At 44.3% G+C, this 14,764-nt stretch overlaps 1 protein-coding gene across 2 annotated transcripts in view; it reads right to left on the reverse strand.

Moving 5' to 3' along the window:
- LOC126537172 (glutamate receptor 1-like) overlaps positions 1-13,083 on the reverse strand; it is a 273,941-nt gene extending 260,858 nt beyond the window's left edge. For both annotated transcript variants that reach the window (XM_050184357.2, XM_050184358.2), the window contains exon 1: positions 12,161-13,083. In XM_050184357.2, coding sequence (XP_050040314.1) covers positions 12,161-12,299 — 139 coding nt within the window. In that variant the 5' untranslated portion in view covers positions 12,300-13,083. The remainder of the gene's footprint in view (positions 1-12,160) is intronic.
- Between the last annotated feature and the right edge of the window lie 1,681 nt (positions 13,084-14,764).

Consider the following 14,764-nt stretch of genomic DNA (forward strand, 5'->3'; position numbering starts at 1 on the left):
TGTAGACATCCTTCTACAGATCAAAGAATGCGTTATCGACAACCTCAGCGCTACTCAACAGAGTGCTATTCTAGCCCTTGACGCTAAAGGTACCTTCGACAACGTGCCTCATGAGGCCGTATTGACGAACCTGCAAGACACGAACTGCGAGCAAAGGGTCTACAGCTACGTCAGAGACTTTCTCGCTAACCGAACAGCAACCGTAGGCCCCGAAAGATTGCGCAGTGACAACTTTGCAGTTTCCAAGAAGGGTACTGCTCATAGGTCAATGTAATCTCTAATACTTTTCAACATTGTAATAATGAAACTACCTCGCAGACTGTGCGATCTCGCCGGACTCGATTATTCTATTCACGCGGACGATATTACATTCTGGGTCACAGGATGCTCTACGGGGGCCCAACAAGACGCCTTACAGGAGGACGTCGATCGGACGAAGATTGTGCAGCCTCTCCTGTGTGCCACAAAAATCAGAACTGCTTGTGCTGCACCAAAGACCAAGAGGTCAACCACCACCTCCGGCGCCCGACTCTGAAGTCAAGCTTAATGGCACCATCAGGCCGCTGGTTGATACTCTGCGCGTTGTGGGGCTAGTTTTCAGAAAGGACGGAGTGGACTCGGCAATCCTGCAGAGGCTTCAAAGTACCACAACTCAGGATGCACATCTGGTGAAATGAGTAGCGAGCAAACGACATGTGCTCAAGGAAAAAGACGCGCTAAAGCTAACACAAGCACTAGGCACCAGCCGCACCACCTACGGCGCTCCGTATTTGGGACTTTAGGAACAGGGAAAAGAAGAAGGTGAACATTTTTATACGCCAGGTGCATAAGCTTTTGGCCAATCCCCCAGAGTGGGTATGTGCCAGTAGATAACAAGGATCTACACCTACATCTACATCTACGACTTGCGCTGGCGCTCCCGGCAAGCAGGGAGGTAGAAAAAGAGGAAGGAAAAGTAGGGAGATCAACCAGACGCACGTCCAGTTTGCTACCCTACACGGCGAAAGGGGTTTAAGTAACGAAAAGAAAGAAAGGAGATTCAGGAAAGAAGTACTATCAGCGCGAACGTGCTGCCGGGAAAGTCCTCAACAGAGAAGCTGCTCCAACTAGGTGTACACAACGCCCGGAAGGAGTTAGTGGGAGCTAAAAGAGTCAGCTAAATCGAGCGACTCAAGCTAACGGAACTTGCTAGAGCCACCTTACGCCTAATTGGATGCAAAGAACGGTTGGAGCGATGCAACGTACGCAAAGGCATACCGAGCAAAGCGAACAGCTGAGGGCCACAGGATCCCCGATTAAGGAAACCACCCACCTGAAGGCGACATACGCAAGATCGCCGGCTTTATATTTCTAATAAAGTTTACTTAATCATCAACATTGTAGAATATTTCACAACAGCGTACAAGCAGTTCCCGCGTACGTTCAAACGAAACGCTCCGGTCACTCTTTTATTCTGAAGCGTCAGTACGCAAAGATCAACAATCGCACAGCGAGGTTAGACGTTCCATTTATTAATACTGGCTTGTCGTGAACATAAAGATAGACTACCTGTGCGTTTCCAGGGAAGTTTCCTTATTGCAAGATTGTTGCTCCTTTGCCCAATGTCGTGGTGCCTGTGCAAGCAGTAGTTGTCTAAGTTGTACTAGCTGCCCTTTAGCGATGAAAGTAAAAGAAAAACTTTGTTTACAAGGTTTTGGCCAAGCGCCATCGCAATAGAAGACCACCACAGACTAGTCTGCTGGAAGTTCGTTATTCGGGCAACTGAACTCGTGCACCTAAGGGGCTGTCCGTCTAGGTAATCCCGGTACTCCTGTGCGAGATTAGTGTCAGGATTCTGATCACATCTTGGCAATGAAATGTTTGCCAAGATAGTTTATTTTCGGCCTGTTTGCTGCATTCCGGAAGTATGGAAGCTGAGGGCTACATAAGCAACTCCACATAAAGAAAACCTCTCTGGTTCTCTTCCATTCTGCTGAATGGAAAATATTGCAACAAGTTTGGTTCTTTCCTGTGTTGCTGAAAAAAAAAAAGGAGAAAATGTTTTGGTCTAAAACGAGGAGTGCAAGTGGCAGATGTCCGGTAAAATGCGTTATATTCGAGTACAGTGGAAGGAAAAGAAAACCAGTATTCTACGAAAGAGAATACTAGTACGTGTGCTGTTTTTTTTCCTACTATTCTTTTTTTTCACTAGTCAGTTACACGTGTGCTTGCACACACGTAGAACAAGTAGCGGTGCAATAGTTGTGGTTTCACAGCGCTGCAGAGAAGATACAGATATTCTTGGTTGTTGAAAAATACACATCACAGCTCTCGTACCGTGTTTTGCTTGCTTTTATACCTATTAGGAAGTTCCGAGCCTTTGAATTATTTTTATTTGTTATCAATGATTTCATGTTTCGTCTGCATGAAGCCTGATGCGTTAATTTTTGTATGTATGCTTTTGCCGGTACGCCAATATCCACATTCTGCTTAGCAGTAGTGAATGGTTTGAGGAGTTTTTTTGATCACTCACTCACTCACTCACTCAATCACTTACTCAAAATCAATCAATCAATCAATCAATCAATCAATCAATCAATCAATCAATCAATCAATCAATCAATCAATCAATCAATATAAATCAAATGCTCATTATCTACTCATACTGATATGTGATGAAAAGCTCTACGAGTTCTGGTTTAAATGCTACTATGCAGGAATTTCACATAGTAAAATCAAGCTCTTTCAGGACGAGTACCCAAATGGATGGGATTTCCAATTTCATGAGTGTCTGTCTTTCTTTTGGGCTTTTTCATTTTTTATTAGAGATTGAAAACGGCATTCCTTCAGTATCTGTGTCGTGTTTGGCGATGGCTCTGAGTTTTATCCCTTTTCAGATTTCTTCTTTATCAAAAGCTGGATGTTTCATTGAGCGGTGTTAAAAGATCTCGTTCAAATATAGTCGAGCGTCTATAAGTAGTTGTGAAACAGGATGAACGGGATATGCAATGATTCGCTGCGGGAACAGAAGGCCAGAGATGAAAGTGAAACACACAGAAACAGTACAGCGTGGGCTTGCATAGGGAGTAGTTTTCATTGATACAAGCCACGGACGCACAAAAAGGTACCAATGAAAGAAATTCTTTTATTCAAGATCTTCTACACATACGAAAGTTAAAACCTTATTGCTATTTCAAGGGCTAGTTTCCAAAACCACCGAACAGCTGCCGCCGTTATAAAAAAATTTTCTTCACATACGCAGAAACCATTAGGTAGCGTTCTAAAGTTGTTCCGCACAATTACCGTGAGGCTAAAATCACTATCAGTTTCAAGATACCTTTTTGTTAAAACTCTCTTTCAGTGGCGCAGTTTCTGTATCGTGAATGGCATCAGTTGTATGTGGTCATATTCAAAGCTTCAAAAACAATCATTAATAATGTTCGTGTTCGATGTACTTCTACCTGCAAAGCAACGCTTTAGTGATCTACCATGCGTATAGAAATACTAAATTACGGGCTTTTTAGCCTTTGGACGTATATGGAAATGACGTTTTTTCAGGAAGCACTACACTGTGGCACAGAGTTTCTGGTTTTTTTTTATTGTATAGAAAGATTTCTGTATTGTTTTCTCAACGAAGAGAACGTTTGCTGCGTTCTTCTACAAATATTCCTCCTCCCTCTCCCCCAGGAAAAAAGAAAATAGAAAGAAGAAGAAAAGTAAATCAAAAATGCTGCCTCGCCTTTTGCTGAGACCTATTTCGATCTCACGAAACCTTGTTTGCCTTTAATAAGAACGGCTGACACTATAGAACGTTTGTTTTCTCGGTAATATATGTTGCACTTCCAGCAAGAGCCAGACGCGACAGCCCCAATATTTATTGCGGCTGTACGAGAACAATATTCACAAACAGTGCCATGAAATGTGAAATTGTGGCGGTGCCTTCAACATTATAGTTTTATATGTACTCACCGGAGAAGTGTTTTTTTGAAGACTGCTTTTCGATTTGGAAACAATAATTGCAAAACTGAGGAGTTACTTTTACAGCTGAGAATATGTTTAGCTAGTACGTGAGAAGCGTGCCATAGGCAATACGAAATGGGGCTGTATTCTTGACTATATTCAGCACTGACCGCAGTTCCCGTAAGGCCATTTCAATTGTTGGTTTAATTGGACATTTTAATTTCGCCCCTAATTACTGCAGCTATGCATATGACCAAGTTTCAACGTCGTGCAAACTTGAGAACTTGATTGCTCTTCCAGTATATGCCATCGAAGTCACATTTTTGAATATATCCCTTTATGCTACCATTATTACCTCGCCGATGTGGCAGCCACAAACGCTCAATGCTAGAGAGAATATGAACAATTAATGTTTTTTTTTTCGTTATGACATTCTGCACCGATTGTTTTGTGTTTTATTTAACGACGTCGCTGTGGTACCCAAGTAGGCAGGACATCTGAAACCCCTAAAATGCACCATCGAGTCTTGCTGTGGAACTGGGTTTGTAGAATGAGTACGCGGCGCATGTTCAAATTGTACCACTCTAAGTTTAAGAATAATATTTTAATGAATAAAAAAGAGAAATAAGTGATAAGTCATTATTATTAAATCCACGCATACTTGCGCAAGTAATTGTAACATTTGGGGGATTTTTTTTTCCTCTTAAAGTGGCTTTAGAGGGTCTGTCCCCTGAATTTGAATCATCATGAAGTTTGAGGAAGAACATGCTTCACTATCGTGCAGCACCTGCGATATTCTTGTTGAATTTGCATGTTAAATAGTTTTGCTGTCAGCCTTATACTGTGTGTCCCGAAGCTGGGTATACCTCCACAATTACTTCAGACCTTTAAAGGGACTGACAACTGGCCAGAATGTGTTGTGAGACGTTGCTGGAAATGAAATAACCATGATTTATAGTGCTAGAATCCAGCACGCTGTTCGGGATTTAAGTAAGAAATATAATATTAAATTGGCAAGGAAAGTCAGAAAAACCAGTAAGTGGTGAGGCCTGGCGCTGAAATCTTGATACTACGGAATGTGGTCCAGAGATTACTGTACATAAGTCGACTGTCATTAGGTACAGTACAATTGTTTCTTAAAATTGTAGTCAGTATGTTATTAGACACTTGCGCCTTATTCTACGCGTATTACGAAATAAGGACAGTCCACGCTAACGAGCGGCGCCCGCGTCGGCCCACATGCATGGCGGCGCACATGCTGTTGTAAGCGCGCGAGTATAGCACGAGTTCGCAAGTACCAAGAGTTTTATGATCTCCCTGTGATACAAGATGCCATCGACCAGTTGCGCCGTAAATGGGTGCGTTTCTTACCTTCGTGCAGGTGCCTCTGTCACACTGTACCGACGCCGAGCTCTCCGCCGACCGTCGGCAGATTGCCGGTGTCGGTGCAGTGTGACGCGAAGGAAAAAACGCTGTCGCCGACAGTCTGCAGAACGAAATCGGTGTCGGGTCGGCCTAGGGTGAGTGAGCATTTACCAATCGTCATTCTCCAGGTGCGCTGCTTGCGGCAGGGGCGGTGGCCTATCGTGCAAGTCGGATTCCTTGCTTCTGCTACCGCTTTCGTCCATCGAAGCATGACGTTCGAGTGCTGCTTCGTAAAGATCTAAATTCTGAGCACGCATGTGAGCTAAAATCCTTTGTTCCAGCTCGCTCGGACCTTTGAGAGACCACATCGGAAATCGGAAGCGCACGCTTGGCTACAGCAACACGAACCGTGTATCACATGAGAGAGAGAGAGAGAGAGATAACCCTTTAATGAAAGGCAGATATGTTAGCCGGCGTATAGACATCGCTGGCATGCTAACCTGCGTGGGGAAGAGAATTGGGGGGAGAAAGGTGTATCACGTGTAAAAGCGGCGCTTCGTTTTCGATGCGCTTGGTTTCTCACACCTTCTCACACCTCCGGCCGCACTTGTCGTCTGCCTCCCACTAGTGCCGGCCTATAATCGCTATCGCGCTCACATATCACAGATTTCAGCATGAACGACTTCATCCTCATTGAAGATAGAAAAATTCTGATAAAACATGTTCCACGGCCTTTTCCGCCTTACTACTTTATGATTCGACGCTCTGGCCGGTAAGCTTCCCATTGCAGTAAAAAAAAAAAAAGAAGCGTACCATGAAAATTGGTTGTCAGTCCCTTTATGTCCCATTATGTCAGTCCCTTTATTTATTTAATTAATTTATTTATTTATTCATTTCGAATACTTTCCGGGCCCGAAGGCACTACAGAAAGGTGTGCTAAGCACGCACGCACGCACGCACGCACGCACGCACGCACGCACGCACGCACGCACACACACACACACACACGCACGCACACACACACACACACACACACACACACACACACACACACACACACACACACACACACACACACACACACACACACACACACACACGCGCGCACACACGCACACACGCACGCACGCACGCACGCACGCACAGTACATAATTATACAATAGATTTAAAAAAACGGCTGAACATACAATAATCTTGAAATTGTCACCGTCAGAAATGGCAGCGATGGAGGCAGGAAGGTCGTTCCAGTCGACACTAGTCTTGGGAATAACATAATTATTACACATTTTCGTTCTAAAATATGGAGCACCAACTTCAAACATGTGAACGGAGCGGGATGAAATGTATGAAGGGCGAGCAATAAGAGGATCGTTTAACAGGGGGTTAAGGTGATACATTTTGTGGAAAAGACGCAGTGTGAAACATTTACGACGCAGTCAAAGGTCCGGTAAAGTAAGGTAAGGTAAGGTAAGGTAAGGCGTTTTTCATGGAAGTAATGCTGGCATAACGGGAATACTTAGATAAGATGAAACATCATGCCCCGCACGATTTTGGATGGATTCTAGTGTCTTTATCTGTGTGATTTGATAGGGATACCATACTGTGGATGCATGTTCTAGCTTTGGGCGCACTAATGTTTTGTAGAGGGTTAGCTTTATTGGCAGAGGCACAACAGAGAAATTTCGACACAAGTATACAAGAACCCGGCTAGTGTTATTAGTGACGTGTTGGATATGCGTATGCCATGATGAGTTATGAGAAATATGAACGCCTAGGTATTCGGACGATTTGACGGATTGAAGGGAAGTGTCGTGAAGTAAGTAAGTAAGTACGCATGTTGTCAGTGTTGTTTGTGCGATGCGATACATGCATTGTTTTGCATTTAACGTTTAGTCGCATGAAGCACTTATCGCACCAGTGGGATATACTTGTAAGATCGTCTTGAAGTTTACCAGAATCAGTATCGTTAATTATTTTGTGATAAATGACGCAGTTATCTGCGAAAATCCTGATATGTATAAATGAGAAATGCATTTAGGAAGGTCGTTAATGTAAATCAGGACTAGGAGAAATCCTAGTACAGATCCCTGGGTACACCCGATGTTACGGAAGTGTGATAGGAGGAGCAGTCGTTAGCAGAAATGCCCTGGTTCGATTAGATAGAAAGCTTTTAATCCAGTTTAGTACATTAGTGTCAATGTTAAGCATGCTAAGTTTGAGAATGAAAATATCATGTGAAACAGTGTCGAAAGCTTTCGCATAGTCCAAGAACACGCAGTCTACATCGAAGCCCAATGAAGTACGGGTAAATATGTCATTAGTAAAATATATCAGTCGTGTTTCGCATGGAAATATTTTTCTGAAACCATCTTGTTCAGCCGAAAAGAAGATATTACACTCAAGGAAATCGATCAGATGAGAATGTATAATATGCTCCAATATTTTACATGGTATACTTGTGAGTGATATAGGACGATAGCTATCGGGAGAATGAGTGTTACCTGATTTAGGGACCGGAACAACCTTGCCAACCCTCCAATGACCTTTAAGTACCGAGGAACCTAGACACTGGGAAAAGAGCATCGAAAGCATGATAGAAGACTATGGTTCAGTCATTTTCATCATTCTACAATTGATTGAATCTTCACCTGATGAAGAAAATATTTTCAGGTTCTCAATCAATTTTTGTATGCCGACCCAGTCTTTAGTAATGGAATTGATTGGTAAATAAGAGGAATTAGCTACGTACGGTACGGCAGTCGGAGCACATTTGGGGAGAACGGAAGCAAATACATCATTTAAAATAGAACAGCACTAGTCGGGAGGGATCGCAACATTGTCAGAACGGTCTAGTTGGATTGCTCTCCTTTCTTTGACATCAACAACATTCCCGAATTTACGTAGATAATATTGCAGTAGTGATGGAAGGGTGTTATCGAAAAAATTATTTTTGTGCATTCATAATAGCGATAGCATATTCAGTGTGAATGTGATGGCATGCTGCCTAGCGTTCGGAAAGGTTAGTTGCTTTGGCGCGTCGAAAAATACGCTTCTTTTTGTTGCGTAGGCGGCGTAGAATTCTACTAAACCATGGTGAGACTGGATTCGAAACGATCTTTCTTTTAGGCACATAGCGATCTATTAGTGTTTGCAGTTTGTTGTTGTACAATGACCACTTCTGTTCAACGGTACGTTCAAGATAGCTTAGTGTGCCGTCAGTAATGAATGATTCCATTTCAATTGTAATGGATGCGGTATCGGCGTCATTGTAATCACATATATTTTTCACAACTTTCTTGGAGCGAACTTTCTTCTTGAGTTTCAAGTGAAGAAGCGAATGGTCACTGGTTAGTTTAAGGCATGCTGGAGAAAAGACCAAATCGGGAGCTGTTGTAAAACAGAGAGCTAAAGTATTAGACGAAGTGCTGGTAGTGCGTGTGTGTTCATGGATCAGCCGGGTTAGACTGAAATCGGCGCAGATGTCTAAAAAACGGGCGCACTCGGAAGATGACTGCTTAAGGGAAGGAACGCCATTTTGCCACACTACGTTTGGAAAATTAAAATCACCTAGTAAAAATAAATGTGATTTCGGGTATCGAACAATTAGATTGTTGAAGAGGTCATGGAGGTCAGTGCAGAAAGTAATAGGTGAGGATGGGAACCTATAACGCGCAAAAGATAAGGTCGTTAGTGGGAAAAGCTACATGAGTGCAAACTATTTCTAATAGCGAATCAATGGAGATATTGAAGAAATTGATAGCAGAGTTCACGGCAATCAGTACACCTACGCCTGTAAGGAAATCGCGATCGTATCTGTAAAAGTTAGGTTTTTTTCACAGTTGAGTATTTCACTATATTATGTTTTTGCTGAGAGTCATGTTTCGGCGAGCACAACCATATCAGCTGTGAGCATGCGTCGATATGTGATGACAGTGATGTACGTTTGTTGCTGATACTTTGGACATTCGTGAAAAGAACTGATATGCAGTTTGTTCGCTTTCGAACATGATACAGATATATGTTGCACTTAAATGTGAAGATTGTGAACCTGGTGGCCTGTTTTTTGTTTTTTTTTGTTTTTTTTTTGAGTAATCGCGATCCTAGCTGGTCCGATCTCACATACTTCGTCTGTAGCTGCGCAATACACGTAGAACTTTGTACCTATGAATAGTTTGTTGTGTCGCAAAGGAAAAGACTGACTGCTGGCCTTGCCAAAGTCGTTTAGGGTTTTCCGTGATTTACCGGTGGCGTTGCAAAAATCTCAGCCGATTGAAATATCATCTGCTGCAAACTTTGCTTTTTGCGAAAGTATGTAGTCTGTCATCGTAAAAGCACACACACACACACACACACACACACACACACACACACACACACACACACACACACACACACACACACACACACACACACACACACACACACACACACGCATATATATATATATATATATATATATATATATATATATATATATATACATATGCTGCACACGTCATAACGGTGTGGTTTAAGATGACACTAATAATGCTGATAAATACAGTCGGTACGCTGTGTAGCTCTCCCTTTGAAGAAAACCGGTGGCCTTCGAAAAATAAAAAGGTAAAGACAAAATTTCCCATTCTGGCTTATGCTAAGCTCACAATCCTCAGTCGCACACGATGAACACCTTGAAAACTGATTACGGAAAAATTACCATTTTATTAGCTTCCCGCGAAAAATATTTGTTCACGAAAACAACTGGACCTTCGACCGGTTATCATAAGGTATGTGAGCAAACAATTTTCATTGGCATCGCGTGGTTGCTTTAACTCATCTTTGTTGGGTTACATAATTAAGTTCTTAATATGTCGCACGCTCGTGCACAGTTTGTTCTTGTCACCGAACGCGAGAGAAAGTACTTTTATCACGAGACACTATGCGCTGAATGTGTGTTTATGTGTAAACTAAAATTTCTGTCATCGCTACAGAACACAACTTTTCAGAAAATATCTTTTTTTTAGAAGAATTCATCGGCTTCTTGTGATAATGCGCTTATATATAATGCGTACTCCGTCTGAACGTTACCCACGCGATAGGTATTCGTCCATAAGGATTTAAGGAGGATTCGACTATGCTTCCTCCAAGGCAAATCTAACGTAGTGCCGTTATATTCGTTGCTTTCTTTAAAATACGAACACATTACATACACCAAAATTTATTGCTGGCGAAGAAGTTCGCATGGTAATCGCGTCTTACAACTGATTTATTCCAATGTAAAAGGCGATAATAAATGCGCACACATTTTTTTTCCAGGGAAACGTATCGTTGAAAGAGAGCAAATCCAGAAGGGACACACAGGTAAGAGGATTGGAACGTTCAGCGTGCTTCCTTTGTTTCTTCACCTTTTAACACATATCTTCGTATAGTAGAGGTCTCCAGAGGAGGTAAAACAGGAAAATGTCGGCAAACCAACATGAATGCGGATACACACCAAAAAAGAAGTTTACGCCTTTTGTGTTGTATTTTGTTCCCTAACAATCATCGTCATCTGTCTTGCCCGCATTTCCTTTCTTTAACGCTGCGAGCCCGGTACTTACTAGTCACGAACGGCTTGCGCGTTGTCAGCTTAACACAGCATTCTCGACAGGAAAGTACCGAGCGCCGAGTTTTCAAGAGAGGAAACGCAAGCAAGGCAGATGACGAATATTGTTTTAGGACAAAATAGGCCCCAAAAGGTTTAAAATTTTTTAGATTGTACGTGTTGAAGGAAGCTTTGCGGAGGAAGATTACAATACAGACAAACATAAGTCAATAATAACAACCTAAAAGTCAAATATAACGGGATATGTCTCACGATTCAACAAGTGGCATCATGCAGTTTCTTCGCCTAATTTTGTAGATCTGTGAACCAAATTTTGTTTAATATGAACGAAAGTAGCTCGAAGCAAAGTTAGGCTGGGTTAGGTTAGAGAGATGCGTTTGTGTTGAGTGTTTCTCCGGATTATAGGGCTTTTCTTTAAGCGAAACCTCTTAAACAATTGAACTTATGTAACCAACCTGACACACTCTTACAGAAGAAAGGCGCATAGTAACAGACTCAAGAGGTGCACGTATCATAAACGCATCTGTTTAACCTTACATTTAGAAAGTAATTATGCAGTCGTCTTCATAATCATTTTAAAGAGCCGACCGTTAGTGGCCATGCCATGGGATGACACGGCATCGGCTGAAAATTGGTGGAACAATCGCCTATAGCTAAGTGAGCGTCAATGTGTCCACGCGGGTAACATTATTTTGAGCGGTTTATTATTTCTTGGTTATCGTGTGGAAACTTTTGTTGCCCTAATGTTTCAAGACATTTCTCCCTAATCAGCAGAGATGACAGCTACGCGCCCTTTACTTTTCTGTAGAGGCCTCCATCGTTTTGAACTTTTCCTGTTCTTTCTTTCTTTCTTTCTTTCTTTCTTTCTTTCTTTCTTTCTTTCTTTCTTCTTGCTTGTGTTATATGGGCTGTCAAACTTTAGTGCGTGCCGTCGTTCATTTGTAGCCCGTTGCTTCCGAAATGGCCTTTTTTCCCTCTTTATGATTGCGTCTACAAATGATAAAATCAGAAGCGAAGCATTGAGTCGAGGCTAAAGTTACCTTACTACAGGATAAATTACTATGCCCATACAAACTACGTTTGTGTTGATGTCACCTTAGTTATCCATACATTTAGTTTGAAGCTCAATCTTTCGAGGACTTATACATCACAGCTCAATGAAATCGAGACATACGGCAGTATACACCACGAACACTCAAGAGGTCGCGAACACGTACTGACGAACGAGGATCCGGGCACCGAAAAGCCCCTCAGAGTCGTGCTCGGCTTACCGATGGGTATCCTGTCCGGAAGTCCCTTGGCGGTTTCCGCTTCCCGTCCCCGCAGCAGCAACGACAGCTCGGCGACCAACAGCGCGTAGTGGAACCATCCACCGACGAGAATTCCGCTTCGCCTCAGGCACCACCACATTTCCGCGGGAGGGACGCGCGATTTCTATAGCGAAGCAACAGTCGCCGAGCGCTGGTGTTCTTGGCCTTTTTTCGTCGCCCCACGGAGAGATGGGACTATGGTCTTCGCGACGGCGGCTGCACCGGAGAGCGTCGAAGAGGTCCTGCAAACTGCCTCGGCACCTCCGCGGCCCAGTTCGCGACTTTCCCCATCCTATCTAGGAAAATGATGCCACGTGTTGAGCCGGGTTAGCGGCGGGTCGTCGGCCGACTACGCTTTCTATCGGCAGGGTCCGCGAGAAATCTTCATAAGTGCATCAAGACACGCAATGCGGGCGTAAAACGAACGGAAATGAGTGCGAGGCAAATTGATGTAAACTGCGGACTACGAAAAACTGTCCCGGGCAATACTTGTGGCCCGCCCTCAGGTGACTGTAAGGTTCCTTTCTTCCCTAACAGATTAATGAAAAGGCGCACCTATGTATCTTCTGCACAATATATCAGATATCAAGCGAACTGCAAAGACGTGCAGAATTGGAAGAAGACGGTGAAGACTTTTGAATTAGAGAAGAAAGAAAAAAGTCAGACAAAATAGGAAGCTGCACGCACGAAGGACCGAAATTAGCATCCGCCGAAGCTTACAATAAGAGCAGGCGCACGCACGCCCACGCGCGCGTGTCGTTCCGCCGGTTAAAGCGCTCCGGCCCCCGTCGCTGCTCGCTAAGGCGACGGCGACAACGACGGCGGACTGTTGCACCGTCCGACGCGCCGGCGGGCTAAGCTAAGCTGTTCTCGCGCGCTCGCGCGAGGTGCGGAGCGCGCCGACGGAGCGCCTCCTCCGGCGGCGCGCATTCTCTTCTTCCCATTTTCCTTCCTCCTCGTCCTCCTCCACGGAGCATGCGCGCCGCATTCCTGTCCCGACGTCCCGCGCCTCGCTATCCCCACCCGCGGCTCCTGCATCCCGACGCCGGTGTGGGAGCGCGCGCGCCTCTTTCCTTTACGAGCTCCTTCCCGCCCTTCCCCACGTGCCGTTGCTGCTCACTCCCGCTTTTGCTGCTTGCACCTATACCGCTGCTCCCGTGGACGCGGGAGCTCCTTCTCTTGCAGTCTGTGCGAGTGTGCCGCGGCTGTTAGCATTATCTCTCGCGGAAGCTGCGCGCTGCGCTTTGGGGGGCCTCCGCTATAGCTCGGCGTTCCCCCGTGTGTATTCCCACGTGCCGCCGGGCGGCGTTTGCGCAAAATGAGTTTATAGGCCGCACGCCGCAAGAAGCCGGAGCGAAGGGCTCATTCGAAGAGCGCTGCTCTTTATCAGTCTCGGCTAGAGCTGCTGCCGCGTGGTCAATTTACTCACCTATCTCTCTGCATGCCACGTCGTATTTATTCCTTGTTCCCGGCCGTGCGCGTAACCTTCCGCCTGCCTTCCCGTGTTTTCTTGTTTGGCGTCGGGATCGCGCAGACATATGGGACTCTCTCGGGAAAGAAAAATAAAGGTAGCCTTTTAAAGCTTGCCAAAGGACACCCGAATGAATAATGAATCGTAAACGCTTCGTGTTGTTTGGAGTAAACACGGTTTCTTTTTCTGCTTTTGTTGCATGCAAATTGTGCGAGACGAAAAGAAACGGCCGCGCAACATCAACGGTGTGCGCTGACTTGGTTAGCGATTCGTTTATGCAAGCTTAATACACGCCGACATGTTAGCAGATAAGAATGTTTGCATGGAAAAACGGAGTGTTGTGTTTTTGTGCAGGGAGTTTCCTCTTCTCATTGTCATACCTAAGAAAGTGTGGTGCCGAACTTGTGGAGCAAACTTCAGGATTTTATTTATTTTCTCGGCAGCGACTTGTATTGCATGACATGAACCGATTTTTTTAATCGACGAAGATGTTAGTACGACAGCCACAAAATAAGAACTCCATCTTTCTGCTATCCATTTCTCGGACAATGCTTGGCAGCTAACTCATCTTACTGTTGAAGACACTTAGTATTACGGGCCCATGTGTTGCGTTTAGATCACATCGTGATAAGAAAGCGCGAGTGCTTAAAATTACCGAAGCTCGTTAAATTGCGTTGACCAGGAGTATTTTTACAGTATTTTTGTTTAGGTGTGGTCTTGAAGAAAAGGTAGAAATTCATGGGAAAGGGTGAAGACAACAAGAATGAGAAACTCGCGAAGTTCTTCGAAAGAGCCGAAATTTGCGCAGTGCTTTAATAGCTTGGGTCCCGGGAGGTTTCTGGAAGGGTAGGGGCTGACAGCTTCCTTAACTGTTCAGGCTTGCGGTTGACTGGATGCTGTGTTGGAAGCACATCGCATTGAAAGCTTGCGGTAATGTCTGGCCGCCTTTACGAAAGGAGTTGATACAATATCAAGTCGGCCAAGAACCTTTCAAACGATGAATACCCAAGCCGATTCTTGAATTGCAAGTCTTTTCATTGGCCGCTGTCATAGGCCCATCTCTCGTGCCTCTGCATCTGGCGTTTACCACCTGT

The sequence above is a fragment of the Dermacentor andersoni genome, chromosome 4 (assembly GCF_023375885.2).
Source record: "Dermacentor andersoni chromosome 4, qqDerAnde1_hic_scaffold, whole genome shotgun sequence".
Taxonomy (NCBI): domain Eukaryota; kingdom Metazoa; phylum Arthropoda; class Arachnida; order Ixodida; family Ixodidae; genus Dermacentor; species Dermacentor andersoni.